General features: G+C 42.2%; 1 protein-coding gene across 3 annotated transcripts; it reads left to right on the plus strand.

The window, feature by feature from the left end:
- Window positions 1-2,293: 2,293 nt before the first annotated feature.
- Window positions 2,294-26,179, plus strand: LOC124115254. Of its 3 annotated transcripts, none has more exons than XM_046476183.2 (12): window positions 2,294-2,444; window positions 10,156-10,473; window positions 10,703-11,044; window positions 13,423-13,746; window positions 15,097-15,366; window positions 16,231-16,545; window positions 18,511-18,792; window positions 19,086-19,394; window positions 20,475-20,570; window positions 22,294-22,309; window positions 22,964-23,139; window positions 25,332-26,179. In XM_046476183.2, the coding sequence occupies exons 1-12, from the start codon at window positions 2,372-2,374 to the stop codon at window positions 25,394-25,396; spliced, it is 2,586 nt and encodes an 861-aa protein (XP_046332139.2). In that variant the 5' UTR covers window positions 2,294-2,371; the 3' UTR covers window positions 25,397-26,179. The 3 variants fall into 3 exon arrangements, with proteins under 3 accessions (XP_046332139.2, XP_048241003.1, XP_046332138.2); XM_046476182.2 differs by lacking the exon at window positions 2,294-2,444 and adding an exon at window positions 7,246-7,430; XM_048385046.1 differs by lacking the exons at window positions 2,294-2,444; window positions 10,156-10,473 and adding an exon at window positions 7,244-7,430.
- Window positions 26,180-26,712: the final 533 nt, after the last annotated feature.

Raw genomic sequence — 26,712 nt, forward strand, 5'->3', positions numbered from 1 at the left:
GGTGTTCCGGGGATGTCCTCTGTGTTATCGGGCCGTTATTGATGTAGGGTGTTCCGGGAATGTTCCTCTGTGGTGACGGTGTTTTATTGATGTCGGGTGTTCCGGGGATGTCCTCTGTTGTATCGGGGTGTTATTGATGTAGGGTGTTCCGGGAATGTTCCTCTGTGGTGACGGTGTTTTATTGATGTCGGGTGTCCCGGGGATGTCCTCTGTGTTATCGGGGTGTTATTGATGTAGGGTGTTCCGGGGATGTTCATCTGTGGTGTCGGTGTGTTATTGCCGTAGGGCGTTCCGGTGATGTTCCTCTTTGGTATCGGGGTGTTATTGATGTTGGGTGTTCCGGGGATGTTCCTCTGTGGTGTCGGGGTGTTATTGCCGTAGGGTGTTCCGGTGATGTTCCTCTGTGGTATCAGGGAGTTATTGATGTAGGGTGTTCAGGGGAAGTTCTGGATTGTACCGAGGATGTTTCACCCGGGTGTCGTTGTGTTATTGTAGAAGGTTTTTGTGGTGATATTGTTGTGGTGACTTTCCGAGGATGTGGTGTCTAGATGATCCTATTGGAGGTGTCAAGGATATATTATAGTAAGGTGTTATTGTTGTGGAGGTAGAATATATATCATTGAGGGGTGTTGGGGCGATAGAGCTTTTGGTGTCTATGATATATTTTCGTGGGGTTCCAGGTGATAATATTGTGGGTGTCAAGCATATATTGTTGATGGTGCAGAGGGAAAAGTATCGAGGGGTGTCGAGATTATAATGTTGTCGCTTGTAGAGAATATAATATTGAGGGTTGTCGGGGTGATAATAGTGTGAGTGTGGAGGATACATTGTTATTTGGTATCGATGATATATTTGTGGGGTATGAAAGTGAGATTGTTGTGAGTGTCGGGATATATTATTTTGGGTGTCAAGGGTATATTTGTGTTGGTGTGGATATGATATTGCTGTGGGCTTTTCCGAGGATGTCCCCCCGTGGTGTTATTGATGCAGAGTGGTGAGGTGATGCATCTTCCGATTGTCGGGGTGTTATTGATGTAGGGTGTTGAGGTGATATTTTGGTGGGTTCTTCCTAAGTGATATTGTTGTGGGATATATTAGTGAGGGGTGTCGAGATGATAATGTTGTTAATGTTATGGATATATTGTTATGGGTGTGTAAATGTAGGTGACAATATTGTGGTTATCCAGAATATATTATTGTAAGGGTCGAGGTGCTATTGTTGTGGAAGTTGAGGATAAATTATTGAGGGGTGTTGAGATGATAATGCTTTTGGTATCTATATATTGTTGTGGGGTTCTGGGGGCTAATAGTGAGTGAGTATGATTTTACGCCGCTTTTAGCGAAATTCCAGCAATATCACGGCGGGGGACACCAGAAATTGGCTTTACACATTGTACCCATGTAGGAATCGAACCCGGGTCTTCGGCGTGACGATCAACCGCTTTAACCACTAGGCTACCCGACCGCCCCTGGGGGCTAATACTCGTAGTGTTGGTGTCAATGATATATTGTTGGGTGTGTAGAGGATATGTTTTTGAGGGGTGTCCAGGTGATTAATGTGAGTGTCAAGCATATATTGGTATCGGGTGTCGCTGATATTTTGCTGCGTGGTGTGGAAGTAATACTGTTATGAGTGTCGGGGATATATTTTTGGGGGGTGTCGAGGATTTTGTGTTTGTGTAGAGGTGATATTGCTGCGGTTGCCAAGGATATTTTGTTTTTTGATGTGGAGGTGATATCGTTGCAGGTTGTCCAATATTGTTATGGGTTGACATGTTATTTATGAAGGATGATTGGATACTGTTGGACGCGGCAAATGGGGCTGAGACGGGTAACTCGGGTACTCGAGTCGGGTGGGTACTGAGTTGGACCCGGGTACCCACAGGACTACCCGGACCCGTGGTTAGTCATGTGATATATGTTTTTATGACATTAACAATAAAATTTCATGGTTACACATTATAAGTACAAGTCGCATTTCTTTCTGACTGTTCACACATTCCTTCTTATTTTTATATGTTTGAGTAAAGACAAAGCCTCAGTCAACTTCAGTGTATGTACAATCAGATCGTTTAATACTATATATAAATACGTTTTGCCAGGGCTCATAAGCGGCAAACGTTTATTTTCGTTGAAATCTATTGTTATGAGTTCTTACAGTGGTTATGTCCGAGGTGTCACGGTGACATTGTTGTAAGGCGTCGCGAGATAACCCGGAATTAAGGGCGAGACGTTACCCGTTCTTAAGGTCATGTGTGTGTGAACGGTATACGCGGAAATATCTCAATTTCATGGTGTTGGGATTCACGCCCAGTTGGCACTCTCCAGGCAGAATTGTTGTATCTGTACACGACTTGATAGATCGCCTGACATGAACGTGAGACTTTCTCATACAGCAAAGAATTTTCTTGGAATCATTCTCATTGGCGGGAGCTTTGCTCAAGGTAATCTTTTTCTACTACTACTGCTGCTGCTGCTGCTACTACTACTACTACTGCTACTACTGCTGCTGCTGCTGCTTCTACTACTACTACTACTGCTACTACTACTACTGCTACTACTGCTTCTACTGCTGCTGCTGCTACTACTACTGCAACTGCTGCTGCTACTACTACTACTACTGCTACTACTATACTACTACTACCCTTACTGCTGCTGCTGCTACTACTACTACTACTGCTACTGATGCTGCTGCTGCTACTACTACTACTACTGCTGCTGCTGCTACTACTACTACTACTGCTGCTGCTACTACTACCACTACTGCTACTACTATACTACTACTACAACTACTACTACTGCTGCTGCTGCTACTACTACTACTACTACTGCTACTACTGATGCTGCTGCTGCTACTACTACTACTGCTGCTGCTGCTACTACTACTACTACTGCTACTGCTGCTACTACTACTACTGCTACTACTATACTACTACTACAACTACTACTACTGCTGCTGCTGCTGCTGCTACTACTACTACTGCTACTACTGCTGCTGCTGCTGCTACTACTACTACTGCTACTACTACTTCTACTACTGCTGCTACTACTACAAGTACTTCTACTGCTGCTGCTGCTGCTACTACTACTATGCAATAGATAATATGTTCTGGAACAATACGTTGAATTGCACTGGTCTTTGGTTGAACGTAAGAAGTGATCAAACTGATGCTGCTTCAGGTACACGTGCGCGTAACGTGACACCCATTCCTCATCCCAAATGTTACCTGTGTTACAGTAATCCACGCCTTATACATGTGGGGCGGTGTGGTAGCTTAGTGGTTAAAGCGTTCGCTCGTCACGCCGAAGGCCCGGGTTCGATTCCCCACATGGGTACAATGCGTGAAGCCCATTTCTGGTGTGATGCTGCTGGAATATTGCTGAAATTGGCGTAAACCCGTACTCACCCATTCACTCTCCTTATGCCTCTATGTCTCCTCCAGGGCCCAATTGCACAAAACGATCTTAGTGCTAAGACTATTGTAAGCCTATGTTAAAGTATGGAAGTTAAGATCATCTTAGCACTAAGATCGCTTTGTGCAAGTGGGCCCTGGTGTCTTATCATCAGTTCCTGCACATAGTTCATGGTTCTGTGACTTCTAGTTACTACCTACAACCCCTGTATATGTTTCAAGCTAAGTTGGATACGGAGTAGCCATAATAGGAAAAGGGATAAAAAAAAATCTATTCATATATTCATTTATTCATGAATTCATGAATCTTTTTCAAGTTACAAATGTCTTTCAGTAGTTAAGGACATGTTGGGTTCCTATACGAGTAATATACTCGTGTAACATGTTTGACACTTTTGGGATTTCCTTCATTTGCTGCAGTTTTTTGTCACAAAATAATTATTCGTTTATAATTTTATTATGTAGTGTTTGTTTTCTAAATTCACCGTAGACCATGAAATGTGGTGTTGAGTAACGAAATCCCCAAATTTCCGAACACTACATTCAAAACGGGACACATTCTGATAGCATACAATCAAGAGGCTTTTTAATATCAGTGTTTTCTTTAATAATGCAAAGAAAGCTTTTGTTGTCTTCTCTACCAACATGTTTATTGCTTTTGTAAATAACCCTAACAGGTTTCTCGGTAAGGCATTCTGTTATTGTTGTGAAATAAAGTGAGTGAGTGAGTATGGTTTTACGGCGCTTTTAGCAATATTCCAGCAATATCACAGCAGAAGACACCAAATGTGAAATATAGAATATAAAAACAAAAAATACCTCGAAAATAACAACATCTCTCATTTGACAGATTTCATGTATTCAAGGGCTGAGTACAGATGACGACTAGAGTAGTTCATTTTACCTCCTTCCTTTTTAGTAGTCGCAATGGGAAAAGTCATAATAGGAGTGAACCCCTCTATGATATGCTTGTTCCCACCATCATAGTCCCCCTCTCCCTCGTCATCGTCGTCGTCAACATCATCATCATCATCATTATCATCATCATCGTCGTCGTCGTCGTAGTCGTCGTCGTCATCATCATCATCATCATCATCATCACCATCATCATCATCACCATCATCATCATCATCATCATCATCATCATCATTATCATCATCATCATCATCGTCATCATCATCGTCATCATCATTATCGTCATCATCGTCGTCGTCGTCGTCATCATCATCATCATCATCATTATCATCATCATCGTCGTCGTCGTCGTAGTCGTCGTCATCATCATCATCATCATCATCATCACCATCATCATCATCACCATCATCATCATCATCATCATCATCATTATCATCATCATCATCATCGTCATCATCATCGTCATCATCATTATCGTCATCATCGTCGTCGTCGTCGTCATCATCATCATCATCATCATTATCATCATCATCGTCGTCGTCGTCGTAGTCGTCGTCATCATCATCATCATCATTACCATCATCATCATCACCATCATCATCATCATCATCATCATCATTATCATCATCATCATCATCATCGTCATCATCATCGTCATCATCATTATCGTCATCATCATTATCATCATCATACTCACCCGTTGCCCAACCCCGATATCATTGCGTTCTGCCCCACGTTGACAGCCTAGCGTCAACCCACATGCCCTGACCCACGCGGCCTCGACCCACATTCCCCGACCCCACACGGCCTCGACCTACATGTACATACCCCTATCGCGCACAGAGCGGCAGGGTAGAGTTCAACAGGATATCACGTGATGTTGATTATTTTTAAACAGTTTTGAACAACCGTTCAGAATCAGGTGTTGTTGATTACACCCGGCACTCTATACCCCGTGCAAGCAATGCGTGCTGAAGTGACACTGCCATACTACTTAATCTGTTTCGGTAGTAGTTTTCCAGCATGGGTTAATCATTTTTGGAAAAGAACAAGAGAACCCAAAACAAGATATAGGTATCGTTTGCCTGGCCTACACTTACATCGTACATGGGAAATATAGAATGGTAGCGGTGCATAGAAACGAAAAAATACATTAATTTAAGTATTAAGGATTACATAAGAATAAAGCTTAGAGTGTTTGGTCATAAGTTAAAAGATATACACATTACGCAGCACATAGTTATACCTCGATGTGATGAGGTTTTTGTGGGTGACGTGATGGTGCATCCTGCCTAAACAAGCATCTAACTTTTAAACCAGGCTCGATGTTTGAGATTCATGCTTTGATGTAAGCTATGTTCACCATATTTGTTAATATATTCTCTATTCTTATTTCAATTCCCATGCTTAAGTGATGTGTTCCTTGTATGAACGTTTAAAAGCTATGAACATTATGACGCAGTGTACAGTCTCGCCTGTAGTGTCGGGTGAAAGGTGTGTTGGAAACAAGTGATGGTTATATTTGTCATGTAACGAGGTTGTTTGAAACACGTGATGATTATATTTGTGTTGTGATGAGGTTGTTTGAAACACGTGATGTTTATATATGGGATGTGAAGAGGTTTTTGGAAACAAGTGATGGTTATATTTGTAATGTAACTAGGTTGTTTGAAACACGTGATGATTATATTTGTGATGTGAAGAGGTTGTTGGAAACACGTAATGGTTATATTTTTGTTATGTGATGAGGTTGTTGGAAACAAGTGATGTTTATATTTGTGATGTGAAGAGGTTGTTGGAAACACGTGATGTTTATATTTGTGATGTGATGAGGTTGTTGGAAACACGTGATGTTTATATTTGTGATGTGAAGAGGTTGTTGGAAACACGAAATGGTTACATTTTTTTGATGTGATGAGGTTGTTGGAAACAAGTGATGTTTATATTTGTGATGTGAAGAGGTTTTTGGAAACACGTGATGTTTATATTTGTGATGTGATGAGGTTGTTGGAAACACGTGATGTTTATATTTGAGATGTGATGAGCTTGTTGGAAACAAGCGATGGTTATATTTGTCATGTGATGAGGTTGTTGGAAACATGTGATGTTGATATTTGTGATGTGATAAGGTTGTTGGAAACACGCGATGATTATATTTGTGATGTGATGAGGTTATCGGAAACAAGAGATGGTAACATTCGTGATCTGATAAAGTTGTTGGAAACACGTGATGATTATGTTTGTCGTGGGATGAGGTTGTTGGAAACAAGTGATGGTTATACCAGTGATGTGGTGAGGTTGTTGGAAACAAGTGATGGTTATATTTGTGATGTGACGAGGTTGTTGGAAACACGTGATGATTATATTTGGAATGTGATGAGGTTGTTGGAAACAAGTGATGGATATATTTGTGATGTGATGAGGTTGTTGGAAACAAGTGATGTTTTTTGAGTGATACAATGAGGTTGTTGAAAAACGCGATGGTTATATTTGTGATGAAATGAGGTTGTTGAAAAACGCGATGGTTATATTTGTGATGAAATGAGGTTGTTGAAAAACGTGATGGTTATATTTGTGATGCAATTAGGCTGTTGGAAACACGCGATGGTTATATTTGTGATGTGATGAAGTTTGTAGCACCTGAAGATTTGTGTGTGATGCAATAAGAGTTACGTGATGATGCATCCCACCAACAGGTGTATCTAACGTTTGAACCAGGCTCGATGTTTGAGATTCATGCTTTCATGTTCAACATATTTGTCAATATATTCTCTATTCTTATTTCAATTCCCATGCTCAAGTGATGTGTTCCTTGTATGAACGTTTAAAAGCTATAAACCTTATCACGTTGTGTACCGTCTCGCCTGTAATGTCGGGTGAAAGGTGTGTGCACCAGTTTCGAAACACTCAGTCATCACAGGCCGTATGCGGAAATATTTTGTTGGTAGAAGACGGGTGCAGAATGCGGTGACCTGGATCAGACTGGGATTTAACTCAAAGTAATGTTCAGCTCCCCTCTCAATATGAGACATCTGTTTAGTAGACTATTGTTCTTCTCTATTGTGTTTTGGTCTGAATTTCAAGATTGTCATCCAGCTAAAGGTAAGTGTGATGTATATTTTTCGAAATACGTCAATTTCTATTCCAATCATGACAATCAATCTACGTTTACGATCTGCAACAGGTGGTAGTACTAAACAAAGAAGGAGTCAAGATAAACTTAAAGATCCTTGATTCCACAGATGTTCATGTAGGATGTAGTCTCTGTATGTTGCGCCTCAGCGTACTCCTCAAGGGTGTGGGTGTGGGAGTGGGAGTGGGAGTGGGAGTGGGAGTGGGAGTGGGTGTGGGTGTGGGTGTGGGTGTGGGTGTGGGTGTCTGTGTGTGTGTGTGTGTGGATCTGTGTGTGGGTGTGGGTGTGGATGTGGATGTGTGTGTGTGTGGATCTATCTGTATGTGTGTGTGTGTTGATGTGTGTGGATGTGGATGTGGGTGTGGGTGTGGGTGTGTGTGTGGGTTTGGGTGTAAGTGTGGACGTGTGTGTGGGGTGGTGGTGGTGGTGTGGATGTGTGTGTGGATGTGTGTGTGTGGGGGGGGAGTGGGGGAGTGGGGGGATGTGTGTGTGTGTGGGGGGGGGGGGGGGGGGGGGGGGGGCGTTCAAGGTCGGAAGTCCGGTGTTCTAACAGTTTTGGACTCATATGAAAATTACCAGACCAAAATAATCCCTTATCTAAGTGTAACTGCTCGACATAACATAACTGTAAAATAAATCACGTATTTTTATATTATTTACTTTATTCACTTCACAAAATGGCATGCTATTTCAGTTTAATATGCACAGACAATTTACAGAATGAATCTAGCGTAACAGAATGAAAAACATAAACAACACAGTCGCGAATAAACGAGTGTTCCTCCTACTTTAACCCCGCCGTCTCCTCCGGTGAGCTAACGTGTTCCTCCTACTTTAACCCCGCCGTCTCCTCCGGTGAGCTAACGTGTTCCTCCTACTTTATCCCCGCCGTCTCCTCCGGTGAGCTAACGTGTTCCTCCTACTTTAACCCCGCCGTCCCCTCCGGTGAGCTAACGTGTTCCTCCTACTTTATCCCCGCCGTCTCCTCCGGTGAGCTAACGTGTTCCTCCTACTTTAACCCCGCCGTCCCCTCCGGTGAGCTAACGTGTTCCTCCTACTTTATCCCCGCCGTCTCCTCCGGTGAGCTAACGTGTTCCTCCTACTTTAACCCCGCCGTCTCCTCCGGTGAGCTAACGTGTTCCTCCTACTTTATCCCCGCCGTGGAACTTATATTAATGTACATATGTGGTATAACTACTCGATTATGCTTGGGGATGTTAAACCCAGAAGAGGAAGATGACATTAAAGAGTGAGTGTGTACGGTTTAAAATAAAAATGGAAACAAATATTTGCTGCATATTGTTCTTTATGCAGAAGTGGACTAGACCGGTATCAGCGCAATAGATGTTGTGAGTGAGAGAGTGAGTGAGTGAGTGAGTGAGTGAGTGAGTGTGGTTTTACGCTGCTTTTAGCAATATTCCAGCAATATCACGGCGGGGGACACCAGAAATGGGCTTGACACATTGTACCCATGTCAGGAATCGAACCCGGGTCTTCGGCGTGACGAGCGAACGCTTTAGCCACTCGGCTACCCGACCGCCCCTTGACATTAAAGAGTGCTTGCCGCGGGGAACTGATTTATCTAGCTTAGACACCGTGAGGAAGACAGACAGACAGAGTGAGTGAGTGAGTGAGTGAGTGAGTGAGTGAGTGAGTGGGTGAGTCCTAGTCCGGAATAGTGCTAGTCAAAGACTATACCACCGTTAAAAATTTGGATTCTCCACTCAGACACATTTTACCGCCTCCGATTCGATCAGTCCTTGTTCCCCATACCGCCAAAGTCTAGGGTAACAGGGTAACAGCAAGGCATTTAGTACGTTCACTTAATGTCCTTTGGTGTGTGGCGGTCAGGAGATCGTACTACCGAGCTTCAGCTCTCTGGGCAGACGCTCTATCCAGAATGACCACGGAGCTGATCATTGAATTTGTAATGTTCAAAGTGTATGGTTAAGTTGATAATAAACACAGAAGCTTTGTTAATGGCAGATTATTAACATGAGTTTCAAATTTTTGTTTAACTAGTTTACAATTTTTAACCGTTATATGCTTATGAATCAACCTGCGAACTTTTTTGCAACAACATTAGGGGGTGAGTCAGTGAACGCCGCTTTTAACAGTATTCCAGTTACAGTAAACTACGGTTATAACGAACTCAAAGGGACTACTAATTTTAGTTCGTTATAACCATAGTTCGTTATAAGCCTATATACAGCATAACTACAGCAACTAGTCGGGGCCAAAAAAGTAAGTTCGATATATCCGTCAGTTCGTTATAAGCGTGTTCGTTATAACCGTAGTTTACCGTATATCACGGCGTGTTAGCTTAATGTGGGAGGATAGCCCGAAGTGATGCAGGTCTCAGACGTTTACTACTTCAGTCAAACTTCGGTGAACGGGTATGGTGCAGACAAACCTAGATACATAATCGGGGCCAACCGGGATTCGAACCCACGATCATAGGTTTCTGGCCCGCCCTTGCCCTTTCGGGGAGATGGTGTGGGTGTGACAGGTGGGAGCTGACATATTAATTAAGAAGCTGTAATTTGAGTGTGAGGGCTGGGAATGAGACATAATATTATCAACACGGAAGATGTTGAAATGGGAGGAGAATAGCGTCATTTCAGCAAGTTTTTTTTATTTTTCAAAACATTGATATACATCATTCGGAATCAATGTTTTATCGACGTGTTTCAGCGCCTGTGATTACAGCTCCTCTAGGGGGAACGGTGACTTTATCCTGGAAACGTCCACGGTCGGTGAGACAGTATATTGTCCGGAATGCAAAGCGAAAGGAAGATGTATTTCATATCACCAAGTTTGACAGGGTCAACGTTGTCAATGCCGGTTACAAAAGCAGAACATGGAACGCATCCTCAACTGAAGGCATGGTCACTGTAGTGTTGCAAGGGGTCAAGTGGACCGACGCAGGACGTTACAAGTGTTTCAGAGGACCGCCACGACGGAGGCCTCGCGATCTTATCACCAAATGTGGGCTGGAACTCGTTGTGATAGGTAGGCAATATCTATCAGTGAAGTAAACTGTAGTTCGACAGGGCGCAACATTTGGCCCGACGGTTATAATACACATTTCTCAATCATTTTATTTGCGTCAATTGTAAATTATTTGAACCCGGCGTGTTTGAGTCAACCACGAAAGTCCCCTGAAGTTATGAACCCCATCTATGGCATATGTTAAGTCGTGTGTTTTTTTTTAATGTATCCTATTACATATATTTTACAGATATCCAAGACCCTTACATTGCGGCCCGAGATACATATGAACTGTCGCAATACAACGGCAGCGTCAACTTGTCCTGCATCATCGTTACCAATGCAACTTCATCGTATCCCGGGGAAGCATCCTTCATCTGGAGGAGGAATGGTTCACAGGTTGACAGGGAGACGGAGCACCACACATCGGTGCGGGATGGCGTGTCTGGCAGCCAGCTGAGGGTGGACATCAGTGTGCTCACTACAGCCTCTGTAGCCAAGGGGGGCAAGGGGTACAGATACACGTGCCAGGCCCGTGTGGGGCAGGAACACCAGACGGTGCCGAGTGAGGAGTTTGCCCTGGACATGGACAGTAAGTTATACTGTTCATACATGAGGTATAGTGAAATGTGGGTTAAACTCGCGTTCAAGATTATTGCACTTATACAGCTACAACCATGCGGGTGTGTGGCTGCTTGGACTAATCCGGACTAATGCCAAGTTGATAGTGCTAGGCCACTGACCTTGATTTTAAGGTGGATTGACAGACACATTGCTCTCGCTCCGAGCTGACCACTCCATCTTATAAACCCACACTGACGTACGCCAGAGTAACAACAAATACCATCTTTCAACGTCTTTTGGTATGACGTCAGGGAATCGATCGTTCACTCTCCAGACAGACGCTCTTTCCACTAGATCCGCCCGGAAAGCGGAAGGTCCGGGGTTCGATTCCCGGCCGCGTCATACCAAAACACGTCAAAAGATATTACTTGTTGTTACCCTGTCTGGCGCTCGGCATTAAGGGGCTAAACCCAGGACTGGTCGGCTCGGAGTCAGTATACTGTGTCTGAGTGGGGTATTCGCGTCAAACTGCGGCATGGTATCTAAGTGAGCTAGCACTTTAAATCTGCATCAGTCCGGAATAGTACAAGCAGCCACACACACACACGTGCATGCACGTCGCTATATAAGTGCAATAATCTTGGACGCGACGTTAAACCCCATTTCCCCTCACCTCTTTCCACTAGATCACGGAGGTTGATCACTTATGAATAAACTAGAATGTTGTCTTCACATATTGTTGCATAAGTGATGAATATGATGTTTTGACCTTTCTTCTATTTTATTAAAGTCAGTTAGAAAAAATACCCTTATATGTTAAGGAAACGTCGTATGTGAGTGTATCATTTATGACATTTACCGTTACATTGCGCGTCGCTACATTCCGCTTCTGGTAATAACTGGAAACTCAGTAAGCATGTACAGCCCTTTCACGTGCACATATTTACCGTTATTCAACATGATGTAATACAGCCACCAGCACGTGTTGTCATACAGTAAGGGGACTCTGGTTTAGTCTTAAATGTCACGAATAAATGTTGAATGGATATACATTTGTCTCTTCAGACATTCTTTTGGGTTTGTTTAAATAAATGGTTCCGTAACTTTAATGTCTTTGAAAGACATTTGGAAAATATACACATAAGGAAGAAAATTTATGGATGTCAACTTCTTTATTTTGAGGAACACAACGTTTCGTAGTATATGCTTACTCCGGATCCTTCATAGGGTGAATGGATGCTATGAACTTACTTATATTGGAGATTTTACGTGCGCTTTCCGAATGCAGCGTATTTCGTACAAGGGAATGCTATGAAGCAGAGAACATATATATATGTACCTGTAAGAACAAGTGATAATAGTAATAAGATAACAAAAGGTGGAAACTTAACAAGAGAAGCCAAAAGATAATCGGCGCTGATAGGTGATTAGCGAAAGACAATGGACGCCAACGCTTCACACGAATTAGCGCTGATAGTTATGGACAACTGGAAGCCAGGACTTAAATTATCCCTGATTGATAATTGGCAATTGACAATAGGCAAACGGGAGGCCTGGGGTAATTAGCACTGATAGGTAAAAGAATGGAAATAGGAATGGGTAAATAAGGCCAGGAAGATACTTAGCACCGACAAAGATAAAAGCAAAAAACTCATAAAAAATGGCATAACCTATATCTAAACTCAAATAGCCAAATCAAAAAAGTGCTCAGCAAACCACTAACCAAACCAAAAATTCTCCATCCATCCAAAAAAATCGACAGAGTAATCACTAAACTCCAAACAGGACACACCAACCTAAATAACCACCTAAATTTTTTTAAAAAACTCACTACAGGTAACTGCCCACACTGCAAACAACCAGAAACCCCAGAACACGCACTCATCCACTGCACACACTACCTAACACACCGAACCGCATTACAAACCACCCTCAATCTAAACAAGGCTCTAACTCTAGAAGCAATACTAAACCCACAAAATAAACTAGAAAACTTCAAGGCCTTAGGCGTATTCTAAATAAAAACGGAACTAATAAAACGCATCCAAAAACACAATAACCTACCAAATCAAAATCACATAAACAAACAAACATCCACCATACCCAGCTCCCTTAGTTCTCCTCCCCAATCCCATCGGCATCTATTCCAAATCTCAAAATTCCCAAATTCTATATAAGCAACACCTAAAACCCCCCTCTTGGGTTGCACAGACCACCTTCGCCCCTTTCGGAAACACATTAAATGGCCTGGCCGGGCCCGTGTGCGAAATACGCATCAGTCGGAAAGCGCACGTTAAATCTCCAAAGTAAGTAAGTAAGTAAGATAAAAGCAATCGTTCACAGTTTTTTGCATGCAGTGCATGGATAATTCCTTCATTTCTTCCTTACCTATTGTATGCTTTACAGCGTGGCCAGATGTCTACACCAACTATGCAATGCTGGGTGAAGGCGACAAGGCCACGTTGACATGGACGCTGCCACAGCCGGGGCCCCCATTCCTCGTGACGTCCCCCAGCGGTACAGCTATCCTGGATGTGGACGCTGCTAGCATCTACCTACGTCCCCCTTACAGGCCCCGGGTGAAGGTTGCCGGAGTCCTTACCGCTGATGACTTCGTGGCAGTACAGATAATAGTCCATACTGTCAGAGGCTATGATGCTGGTCGTTACTCGTGTGAAGCTGGGGGTAATGTGACTCTCACAGATTGGGACAACTTCCTGTATGTCTCACGTGAGTAGCATTCAAGGACATTCTTACTGGTTGTCAGTTTCACCGCCAAGGGTGGATTACATTTTCTCGAATTTCTTCATTTTCGCTGATGACGTCATTTTCTCAGATAACATAGCTTTCTCCGATAAAGTCACTCTCTCTGATTACTTCATTTTCTCAGACAACGTCATTTCTACTGATATATCATTTTATCAATGCCTGACAAAAAAACACACATTTTGAGGGTAGTCTCAGTGCGATTAGTTTTTGCTTTATATCACTAATGTGGACTGGCACATGTTTCATTACCTCTAACCAACCTAGTTATCACAGCGGTTTCTAAACGTATGGCATAACACCATTAATAAAAAAATAAAATACTTAAAGAGCAATACATTACGACATATTTGCATCATAATGTCACTAGGGAAGGCGTGATCCTCCACAGCAACCTACCTGCTGCCCTTGAACGCTCAGGTGTAAACTCCATGATATTTGATTAACTAGTCAAGAAGGCTTAATTCATTATCGTCCATGTTGTCATGAACCTAGACAGCATTAGCCCATGCTCATTAGAAATAACTGTTTACTTTATGATACAGAGGGAGGGTCATTATTGCGTTGGGAGGTGACACAATTTTGTTTTTATTAAAGATTAAAAGAGCAGTCTTTTCATGTGTTTGTGACGGGTGACACCAGTGGGACAGGATACGCTCAACTGTTCGCAAACACCTAGTATCATCGCTATTTGTTGATACTGACCCATAAGCACATGCTCTTGATATTGTCGGAATCTTAGATACGACTCTGCTTTTAGCAGGGATTTCTTGTGGCTATGGATAGGGTGTCGTGGCTTTCATTTGCAGATATATATATATATTGACTTTTTTATTCATAGGACTTGACTTCAATAGACTTATTATATGGAGGTATGGTGTACACAATGGTCTTGATAATGTAACATGATTTGAGTTATCTTCCAAAACTGGCTCCCACAGGAGATATCACTTGGGTAAGATCATGCGGTATCTACATTGTAGATATAACTGCAATGAAATTGCATCACAATGGTTTGCAGACCATTGTGCCATCATCGGTTACCATGACGTCCCAATCAAATGACATCGCTTATGGCTCTGCTACTGAAGCTGTTGCCAGTACCTTTTACACTTAAGACACTGCTTATTTCTGTCTAAAAACTGCAAAAACTGGAAGAATGATGTTGGATAATAAATGAAATTTCACCCTCACTCGTTTGATATCAAATATATCAACATTGATAAAAGTGAAAAAAACTCGTGTTGATATAATTGATATAAAAAGACACGAGGGTGAGATTCTCTATTAATAGATGGAATCCAATATTTTCAGGAAAGCCCAGAGACCCAACGATTTCCAATGTCGATCAAGGAAAAGGCGTGGTGCTATCATGTGCCTCTGCTTCACAGACACTTCCACACAATAACCCGGACATGTTGTCCTACAGCTGGAGAAGGAACAGCAGTGACATGGGACTGGAGGTGTTTCACAGCATAAATCCGACACTCAACATCAGCAGCACAACAAAGGATGGGGATCACTACTCCTGTCAGGCAGCAGAGCAAGGCCTGGTGTCTCCGTGGAGTGCGGAGTTTGTTCTCAGTAAGAGTTTTGTGTCTCCGTGGAGTGTGGAGTTTGTTCTCAGTAAGAGTTTTGTGTCTCCGTGGAGTGTGGAGTTTGTGCTCAGTAAGAGTTTTGTGTCTCCGTGGAGTGTGGAGTTCGTTCTCAGTAAGAGTTTTGTGTCTCCGTGGAGTGTGGAGTTTGTGCTCAGTAAGAGTTTTGTGTCTCCGGGTAGTGCGGAGTTTGTTCTCAGTAAGAGTTGTGTGTCTCCGTGGAGTGCAGAGTTTGTTCTCAGTAAGAGTTTTGTGTCTCCGTGGAGTGCGGAGTTTGTTCTCAGTAAGAGTTTTGTGTCTCCGTGGATTGCGGAGTTTGTTCTCAGTAAGAGTTTTGTGTCTCCATGGATTGCGGAGTTTGTTCTCAGTAAGAGTTTTGTGTCTCCGTGGATTGCGGAGTTTGTTCTCAGTAAGAGTTTTGTGTCTCCATGGAGTGCGGAGTTTGTTCTCATTAAGAGTATTGACAATGTTTTGGTTGGTTGATTGGTTGTTTAACGCCGGATCTTCACGGGCTAAATCTGAAACTGCCAATTGACATTTTTCAAGAGAATGGAAAGGAATCGGATATTTATTCATCCTTTTTTTTTATCGATATCTGGCTAATATGTTATCATAATGCTTCTCAAGATGTTCCTACAAGTGATATCAATAACATTTTCAATTCAACGGATTATTCAACACAGGAACAGACAATATCGTATCCTTTCCAAAACACCTGAACACCTTTCAGGACTCAAACCCTCACAAAACAAAACAAAAAGAACTAGAATTTGTATTTTACTAATACAGTGTTATCCTAAATAGAACATTTCTTATATTTGAACAATTTCTGAATGGCATTGCGTGTTCACAGGAAAACCGACAGTTCCGACAATCACCAGTGCAGGATCTTACAAGGAAGTCATCCTGACTTGTGTATCTTCATCGCTGATGTCTCCTGATGCTTTCCGTGACGTGCTCTCCTACAGATGGAGGGTAGGCAGCAGTCACCTGGAGAATGGGAGGATGCCCATAGGGGCTGCTGTCAACATTAGCAGTCATCCTGAGAGGGGAGAGATGAACACAGGGGCCACCCTCACGCTAAGCACTGCGACCCAGGGGGACCAGTACACATGCCAGGCTGTAGAACAAGGCCTGTATTCAGACTGGAGCGAGGCTTACGTTCTGCGTGAGTACCAGTTATGGGTGTCCGCTGCTCTGTATTCTGGGTATTTAGCCTTTTCTGATATACACATCTTCCTGAGGCAAGAGAGTTAACTGACTTTAAAAGTCCTGTTGCCACCTTTGCCGAACTAGGCTGGAATTCCTTGGCTCGATCGTAGCGCCACCAGTGGATATTACGAGTTATGTCCCTTCTAAGCCTCTCCTATGAACCAATCCGATTCCATCACTTGCGTCCAGTCAAGACGATCTGATCGATAATCAAGATATATATTGTGATAAAAAGGGTCTTACACGCGAAGTGCATCAAATCACGCGAGCACCTTGATTAAAAACATGAAAAGGTTTGGCAAATATCTGTTGACAACGAGTTTGTGGTGCACATGTTTTGCAAATCCTGCAATCGACCGAAATCTGCACGACAGTTTACGAACCGGATTTCGATTTCGTTGCGCGATTTTGATTGGACTATGCATAGATTCGTTAGTCCAGCCAAAATGTAACTCCATAATAACAGCATAGTTTGGCAAGGGTGGAAACTGGACTTTTACAGTCAGTTAACTCTCTTGCCTCGGGACGATGGACATAGATTGTGTCAAAATATATTTGGTTTAATCCAACATTTCCATTTAATCGAGTCGGCCAAAATATTGTTTTACACTGATTTTACCAATATTTCAGTACCATTACGGCGGGAAATATCAGACATAAGGTCTACAGATTGTAACAATGTGGTGAACCGAATCCGGGCATTCGTTGTGACGAGAGAACCCTTTAACCACTAGGCTAACCCACTGCCTCGTTTCCAATTGACAATGGGGCTTCAAACTACCCTCACCAAATTGACACTTTACTGTAAAGACATATGGGCAAAACGGTGTCTGTGTTAATAGTTTTGCATAACAAAATACTGACAGTACTTACCTATCATTAATATTTTAATCACGTGGATAAAACGTTCGTATAAGCATCATTCTTACTGGGGTAAATATCATTATTGTTATAAACCAGTGCTCTAATTTAAGGTCATTGATCAAAAACGTCTGCATTGGCGTATTTCAATGTTCCTTATGTGCTGCAACATTCCCGTGATAAAGTCATACATTGTCATGTCGTCACGCTGTCAGGTAACCATTTCAATGACGCCATAGTTAAAAAAACATTGTGCCCTTTCTCCCATTCACCTTGGTCGTAAGCAATTTCGGACATCGTAAAACGGGTAATGAATTCAGTTCTTAAGAGAGAAAAAATAAAAAAAGACAAAAAAAACTTGACATGTATAAATTCTCTCTCTTATATGCATCACTTCTAACTGCCAATCAAAGAGTAAATCCAGTTCTTGTTCCTTATTTCACGCGTTATTTTTAATTTAACGTTTTCGTCTGTGGGTCTCTGCAGCATTGCTTGATTAACTTAACACATTTTTGTCCTGAAACACGACGATTCGAGTTGCGCAGTGAACGCAAAACAGTGCTAGCTGATAGATATCCTTAAATGTATTCAATTAGACCCTGCTGCTTCTGTGTTGCTGTGCTTCTTGTTTGCACTCATATCACAAACTTATGTCTCAAATAGTCAAGATTTTTTACCCTCATTCGCACAACTGTTTTTGCATGCGATGTACATCACAATCATATAATCAATACTGTTACCACCTTCTCAAATTCACAAGTTTCAAAATACTGTTTACAAAACATAGACGGAAAATATATGAGTGAATAGTCTTACGCCGTTGTTAGTAATATTCCAGCAATATCATAACGGGATACACAAACAGTTGACTTCTTACGCATTACCAATGTGAGGAAAAGAACCTTGGTCTTTGGCGCGTCGATCGAAGGCTATAAGCACTAGACCATTCCACCGCCTTTTGTTGCATCTATTGTATAGCAGATGTGTTATCATAATCTGAAAATAGTGTCAGTGAAAGGTTTCAGTTAGTCAACTGAGAATCTGCTCTCGTATGCTACAGACAAACCAACCATTAAGAGACTGACCCATGATGCCAAGTCGAGTATTGACTCGAAGCCTAATGACGTCGTCACCTTTACGTGTGAGGTGGACGGCACGCCGCCTTTGTCTGTGTCCCTCATCAGAAGGTCCAAGGATGGGGATACAGTACTGGGCCGCACCACGACTTACACTTCTAGGATGGTGGCCTTTAACGTCGGGAAGCCCAGCCTGGGAGAATATCTCTGCTCAGCGTCTAATGTAGTCGGGCATGATGATGGATCTACTTCTAGTTTCTTGAAATGTGAGTACGTTACACCCTTATCTTGTGCAATGAGGGTATCCGGTTTATATGCGTGATGTGGCCTTGCAAGATTCACAATTTTGACAGACATTCTGACACCCTTCTGATCTATTCAAGTTAACTTCCTAAAGCTGAAGGTAGAAGTGTGATTGGTAACGATAAGGATGAACTGTGTAAAGAGAAACATCATTCTTCGTTTTAACTACATTTAACAAAAGTAAATGGTATCTATATGTCTGTACTATGCAACGTCGGGCCATCTGCTCAACACTGTATGTGCTCTGTTATTTCAGCGAGACTGTATCGACAGAATGACGAAAACATCACCTTGAAGATGTACACAAGTCATGCTGTTGGAACGTTCTATCTCTGGGGGTACCCTGAACCCAGCAATACAAGGCTGTCCTGTCCAGACGGACAGACTGGCATTAACATCTCAGGCAGCCAGAAGTACAAACTCTCAACATCAAACATCGAAGAGAACCAGTTCATGGTTACATTTACCATCAACAACGTTGAACAGCGTGATGAAGGAATTTACACTATATCTTTCGACAATGGCCAAGGCTCTCTGGACGTCAGCGTTGAACTGTTTGTTCCAGGCGAGTATGGTTCTGTCAGTTTTTGTATGTTCTGGTATCTACGAGACACAGACAATGTGTAAGAAGGATACACTACACTGAAAGCAGTGAGTGAGTGAGTGAGTATGGTTTGACGCCGCTTTTAGCAATATTCCAGCAATATCACGGCGGGGGACACCAGAAATGGGCTTCACACATTGTACCCATGTCGGGAATCGAACCCGGGTCTTCGGCGTGACGAGCGAACGCTTTAACCACTAGGCTACCCGACCGCCCCTAAAGCAATATACATTCTTCAATGTACACCGTGAGCACCAACGCCTACATGTGAAGTGAAACATATAAAATAAGTAAGAAACAGGACTGAGATCACCTATATATCAGTTCGTAACGTAATTTGTGCTATGGAGTATAGCCAATGGCCGCATCAAATACCGAGTCACAATACATATATCTTATGGCTGTGACTCACAGATCTGCTGTTTGTAGATCGTTACAATAATCTTCTTTTTTCAGAATAACATAGGGCGGGTTGGAAAGTATCAACTCTTGTTTTATTCCGACTGCTCAGTAAATATACTCGGCCGTTTAGCGTTCAGAGTTAGTACCAGTTTCAAACAAATGAAAAGTTATTTTTCAACCTCAATTGTTTTACTGTGAACCGTTTTATGATTATTTTGTTGCTGAAAGAATGGAAAATTAATTGCATCTGCTGAATTAAAGTCAGTTGAACATTTCTGGTGCATTTGTGATAAACATTTGAATAGATGGAAACGGTTGGTTAATATAGGTTCTGTAACATATCCTGCAACAGAACCGTGAAGACCCAGGTTAGATTTGGTCTTCAGCAATCCTTGCTTGTTGTAGGAGCCGAGTTACGGGATCGGGTGGTCAGTCCCACTGACTTGGTTGATGCACGTCATCGTATCCTAATTGCTTAGATCGATGCTCAAGATATCAATCACTGGATTGTCTATTCCAGACTTGACAATTTGCATGCCGCCGTCATATAGCTGGAATATTGCTGAGTGCAAACCAACAAATAAACAAAGAAACTGTGCAGAAACCTCAAATTAATATGTACCGTTGTTTGTGTTGTAGACGGGGAGAAGGTTGTGATCGTCGCAGCTGTGTCTGTGGTGGTTGTTGGCATAATAATCGTCTCCATTTTCTGCCTGGCATTCCGGAAACTGACAGGTACAAATATGAATGGGAAAATAACCGCAGTGTCTAAACATCTGCTTAGTTGTGTTAGATATGTGTGTACATCCTTATCTGCAAACTGCTGTGCTTGTTTTATATGACCTTTCGCTATATGACTTGCATAATGTCAACGTTGAACTCACTCGCTCACCTTCTTTCATAAATAAGAACCATACAGGTGATGATATATCGGTGAAAATTGTGTTAACTCTTTCAACACCGTAGGCCGGTTATCCGGCAAAGAAGCATCGAGTCCCCAGACACCGCAGGCCGGTTATCCGGCCAAGCCGTAGTCACGTCAAAATAGTATATATTTTTATGGACCTACCTGTAATGTCATTCATTTATTAAATCTATCACATTTCACAAGGTCTTAAATACATATTCCATTTTAATTTAACTTTTTATCGTTAAATTAAAAAATTATTCACTATTTCTCACGATGTTATTGAAAATATAATTCTCGGACACACATTTCGACAACGGGTCCACATCGAACACGTCAAAGAGGAAAATAAAGGCGTTTTAAACAAATCTTTAAATATATTATACAAAGTAAAAAATAAAATCAACAAAAATATATCTAAAAGTAATCAAACTTAAATCTATATTATTATTTCCATCTTTTCGTGCGATCGCGTGTAATGTAAGTCAAATGACATCTCGGCTTTCGTCGCCTTGAATTCTCGGCTCTGACACGATGTTTAATGCAAAAATATATGCATGAAAAATCTTTGTCACAGCTCGTAACCTAGCACGATACATTCACGAAGTTCAATATTTTTAATATATATCGTGATTTCCTGCTCAAAACGTTCAGAATAACACGATTTAACAAAATTCTTTCGCAAACTTCTGTAATTTATCGAACACGAGCTTGGTATCACAGCTGTAATTTGATTGGCTGCCTTAGGTCACGTGCTCAAAATTGACCAATCACGGAACTTGTAGCAGATTTCAGCAAGAAAGCGTCATTAGAAACCAATTTTAATCCAATGAAATCGCTTGTTATAACTACGAAAAAAAACCAGTCGATGTTACGAGCGTGTAGATGAAGGAATAAGCTTTCCAGCGATGTGTCATATGCCATTCTTCGACGCACGTGTTATTCATACGAAACCTCGAAAACAGGGGTATTTCTTCATTTTACTGAGCGGAGAGTCGCTGTTATCGGGTAATGGGCGATGACAGAAACTATTTATAATTCTTTTAAAAATGATTTTCCAATTACGTAAACAATGAAAATAAAACAGAAATAGGTACGTGGATATTATGAAATCATATATTTGCCGAAACTCGTCAAGTTTTCGCTTCCTTGGTCCTTAATCTGGAGGTTAACAACGTGTTAGCGTACATTTTTTTAATTACAACGAATTTAATTAAGTTGTAAATGCATTTTTTTAAATAATGTGAAAAACATAACTTTCATATTTATAAACCATAGGATCAGACCTTTCAAATGGTGTATAACATGTAGTAACAAATCTATTTTACAAGCAGGTATTTTCTTTGATAAATGTTGGCTTCATCTATCACACAAGAGTCTCTGGGAACTCGGTGTCCCAGCAGTAAACACTTCTGGTTGACTGGTGTTGAAAGAGTTAAAGATGTATTTTCCGATAACCGAGAGCCCAAACACATGTGATATGCTAACTGCATCACGTTTGATTGATCGAAGTATCTATGATATTATATGCATTTGAATCTTATATTTCAGAATCCAGGAGTGGCGGGTAAGCTTTAGATGTTGGTTCCTGTAACCTGTGTCATTGTTCCTTGGTCCCTTTGGTTCCTCCCTTATTATGGCGATAATTGACAATATAAGAATATAAGGGACTGGCTACCTTTGTTGGTGAAGAGGGGTGGTGGGGGAGGTGGGGTGGGGGATTGGGGGATGCAGTGTGTGTGTGTGTTTGGGGGGGGGGGGGGGGGGGGTAAAGTATGAAAATATGACACAATGACAATGAAAAAAGGACGCAGTTCTATTTTTTTGGTATAGGGTAGGGGGCCTGCATAGAACAGTGTTAAATTTATTTGGGGAAAGGGGGCATGTTTAATAGTGTTGTGATTTTGGGCAATATATGGTAAATTCTTAGACCATTCCTCCTAAAGATAAACACTCGCGTTATATTACCTGACACTCACATTATATTACCTAGCACTCGCGTTATATCACCTGACGCTCACATTATAGTACCTAACACTCACATTATATTATCTAACACTCGCGTTATATTACCTAACACTCACATTATATTATCTAACACTCGCATTATATTACTTAACACTCACATCATATTACCTAACACACATTACATTACCTAACACTCACATTATATTACCTAACACTCATATTCTATTACCTAACACTCAAACTATATTTACAGACTTAACGTTTCCGGGTTAGGGGAAGTAACAAAAGAACCCGGGCCTATCGTCACTCTTGGCTGCCGAGACCTGCAAGACAAAGACACCTCTCAGGTGCTGCCGCGCTTACCGCCTGATATTGGCATGGATGCACAGAGGATGTCCTTCTACCTGCAGAGGCTGCATGACGGAAACTGTAAGTACATCAACAGGTCGACTTGGGGGAATCACAAGCTCTATGAGACAACAACTGACCTAATTTTCAAATTATATATTTTGTTTGCTGATCTGTCTGATTATCGGGCACTGGTGTGCCAGTCATCTTATGTATCTCAATTCGATACTTGCGTCCCTTAGGTGTGCCAGACACTTATGCTAGTGGGTTAGGGTCCCGGATCATTATGTGTATGTTCTAGGTTTGTCAGCACTCTACCCTGATGGGTAAGCGATGAAGGTCTGAGACCTGCGTCGCCTCTGGCTGTCGTCTCACTTCAAGCTGACGTGCCGTGGTGTAACCGAAAGATTGCTTGAAGCGGCGTGACACCACGACACTCGCTCATTTACTTGAGGTGGTTTAAGTGTAGACTCACTCCAAAAAGCGATCTCCGCAATGTGGGAGAGTTTTTCTTCTCTTGTGGGGATATTGCTGGGATGTTGTTTAAAGGACAATTACTCATTAACATCTTCATCGGAAGATGAGGTTTTAAAAATGATTTTTTAAATAAAATGATGGACGTTTTGTTATTCAAAGTTTGACCCCGAGCCGATAAGACCTTCTTTATATACTCTTAATCGTTAACACTAGAGAGGTAGGGTGAAATGGGGTTAAACGTCGCGTTCAAATTGTTTGCACTGTTATAGCGACCTGCATGCGCGCGCGTGCGTGTGTGTGTGTGTGTGTGTGTGCGTGCGTGCGTGCGTGCGTGCGTGCGTGCGTGCGTGCGTGCGTGCGTGCGTGTGTGTGTGTGTGTATGTGTGTGTGTGTGTCTGCTGGTACTAGTCTAATGCCGATTTTATAGTGCTAGTCCACTGAGGTCCCATGCCACAGTTTAACATGAGTACCCAACTCAGACACAGTGTACTGACTCAGAGCGGACCAGTCCTTGTTTTAGTCTCTCAGTCGCGAACGCCAGACAGGATATCAACGAATATAATCTTTTAACGTCTTTTGACATGACCAACCGTCGGCTCTCTATCAGCTCTGAACAACGAAGGGGGTCTCAAACCAAGAACCGTTACATACAAACTGCCGTGATATATAGATACATTCAGTATTGCTCTCAACAAAGACGTATGTACGCTCTCAGTAATATCCATGTACCAAGGACCATTATATTTAAAAGCGAGAGTTGGGGATCAGCTCGCTTAGCAGAGGGACCACTGTACACGACCAACCCACACGCCAACACAAGACCTGGGTGAATAAACAGTCAGTTTATTAGACAGCCACAGAATGTTATATGTAATCAGTCAACAATATAATGCAAACAATCAATTAAAAGACCATGTTTACGAACGTTTGTTTTATTGTTTGTTCTTTAACGCCGGACTCAGCGATATCCCAGCTATATGACGGCGGTCTGTTAATAATCCAGTCTGCACCAGACACTCAAGTGACTGATATCATGAGCATCGATCCCCTCAATTGGAATCGATGACATGCATCAACCAAGTCAGCGAGCCTGACCACCCGATCCCGTTAGTCGCCTATTACGACAATTATATTCGTCTTTTAGGGCAAGCATGGGTTGCTGAAGACCTATTTTACCCCGGATCTTCACGGGCCTGTTTACGATCAGTTATAGAAGTACATATATGCGAAGAAATTTTGACGAACATGAAATACTATTAAAATCACTAGTACATTAGTAACGATACATATTCCAAGGTACACCACGTACTACAACAGTTTACATATGTCTGAATACAATATACCCGACACACTCCTACTAATACAGACCGCCTCCGTGGTCTAGTGGTAGAGCGTCCGCCCAGAGAGCGGAAGGTCCGGGGTTCGATCCCCAGCCGCGTCATACCAAAAGACGTTAAAAGACTGTACTTGTTGTTTCCCTGTCTGGCGCTCGGCATTAAGGGGCTAAAACAAGGACTGGTCGGCTCGGAGTCAGTATACTGTGTCTGAGTGGGGTATTCAAGTTAAACTGCGGCATGGTATCTAAGTGAGCTAGCACTATAAATCGGCATCAGTCCGGAATAGTACAAGCAGCCACACACACACATACACGTGCATGCACGTCGCTATATGAGTGCATTAATCTTGGACGCGACGTTAAACAGCATTTCACCTCACCTCATTTTAATAAGACTGTGTGAGCTGTGACATTCTTATAACTCCATCGTCAATTTATTCAAATATATGTTTTCTTGTAGATGCAGATGACGAAAGAACAAGAGCAAGTTTCATGGCATCTGTGGAAGCAAGTGATTTGTTGTAGTTCCCGAGGCCGTCAAATATACGTTATTATATTTGATATATCACTCTTGTCGCAAATTAGGTTCTTCATGCAGACGCTTTCTTAAGTATTGCATCATCACATAAATACTTTAGTACGCCAGCATATGGTAATACATTGAAGTGGGCCCGTGAAGATCCCGTATAGAATAGGTCTTCAGCAACCCATGCTTGCCGTAAAAGGCGGCTATGTTTGTGGCGACTAACGGGATCGGGTGGTCAGGCTCGCTGACATGGTTGATGCATGTCATCGTATCCCAATTGCGTGGAACGATGTTCATGATCATGTTGACAATCGCTGTATTGTCTGGTCCAGACTCGATTATTTACAGATCGCCGTCATATAGCTGGAATATTGCTGAGTGGGGCGGTAAACAACAAACAAACAAACATTGCGGCGTTTTGCGATACGTTGCCTGAAACAGACCACCGGACATCGTTGATCTACAGATACAGTGTTTAGAATTGATCATGTGTGCTCAACGAAACAGATTGAAAATACCATGTGGATGTGGTATCAATTGTATGTTATTGCAGAAATGAGAAAGTCCGTTTTCGAATTCAATCGCATTAATATTTGCTGGTAGAAATAGCTGACATTTAACATATTTTAACTCGAGATAATCGAGAGTAGTAATTTTCAGCCATTAAAGTTTTATATTCGAAGGCAGAAACATAACAAAGTAGTGTGTATTCGCACATTGTTAGTATGAACAATGTATGAAAAAACATGTTCATGTAGATAGAAAATAAACGCTTCTTCTTACCCAAAATTTTGACATTTGCTAAATGTTTCGCATGAGTGAGTGAGTGTGGTTTCACGCGACTTTTAGTAATTCTCCGGCAATATCAAGGCAAGGGACACTAGAAGTGGGCTTTGTACACTGTACCCATGTGAGGAATCGAGCCAGAGCCCTCGGAGTAACAGCCACCCCACCGTCACTTGTACATTGACATCTACCCCACCGTCCCGTGTACATTGACGTCTACCCCACCGTCCCTTGTACATTGACGTCTACCCCACCGTCCCTTGTACATTGACGTCTACCCCACCGTCCCTTGTACATTGACGTCTACCCCACCGTCCTTTATACATTGACGTCTACCCCACCGTCCCTTGTACATTGACGTCAACCCCACCGTCCTTTATACATTGACGTCTACCCCATCGTCCCTTGTACATCGACGTCTACCCCACCGTCCTTTGTACATTGACGTCTTCCCAACCGTCCCTTGTATATTGACGTCTACCCCACCGTCCTTTATACATTGACGTCTACCCCACCGTCCCTTGTACAT

Source organism: Haliotis rufescens, unplaced genomic scaffold (assembly GCF_023055435.1).
Source record: "Haliotis rufescens isolate VD_foot unplaced genomic scaffold, xgHalRufe1.0.p SCAF_53, whole genome shotgun sequence".
NCBI classification, from domain to species: Eukaryota; Metazoa; Mollusca; class Gastropoda; order Lepetellida; family Haliotidae; genus Haliotis; species Haliotis rufescens.

What these genes read in the sequence shown, in the direction of transcription:
- LOC124115254 (XM_046476182.2), top strand. Translation starts at nt 7,331, where the DNA reads ATGTTCAGCTCCCCTCTCAATATGAGACATCTGTTTAGTAGACTATTG. An exon ending in GAGTGCGGAGTTTGTTCTCA is followed by an intron (nt 15,367 to 16,230) that starts GTAAGAGTTTTG and finishes GCGTGTTCACAG; the next exon opens with GAAAACCGACAGTTCCGACA. An exon ending in TACTTCTAGTTTCTTGAAAT is followed by an intron (nt 18,793 to 19,085) that starts GTGAGTACGTTA and finishes CTGTTATTTCAG; the next exon opens with CGAGACTGTATCGACAGAAT.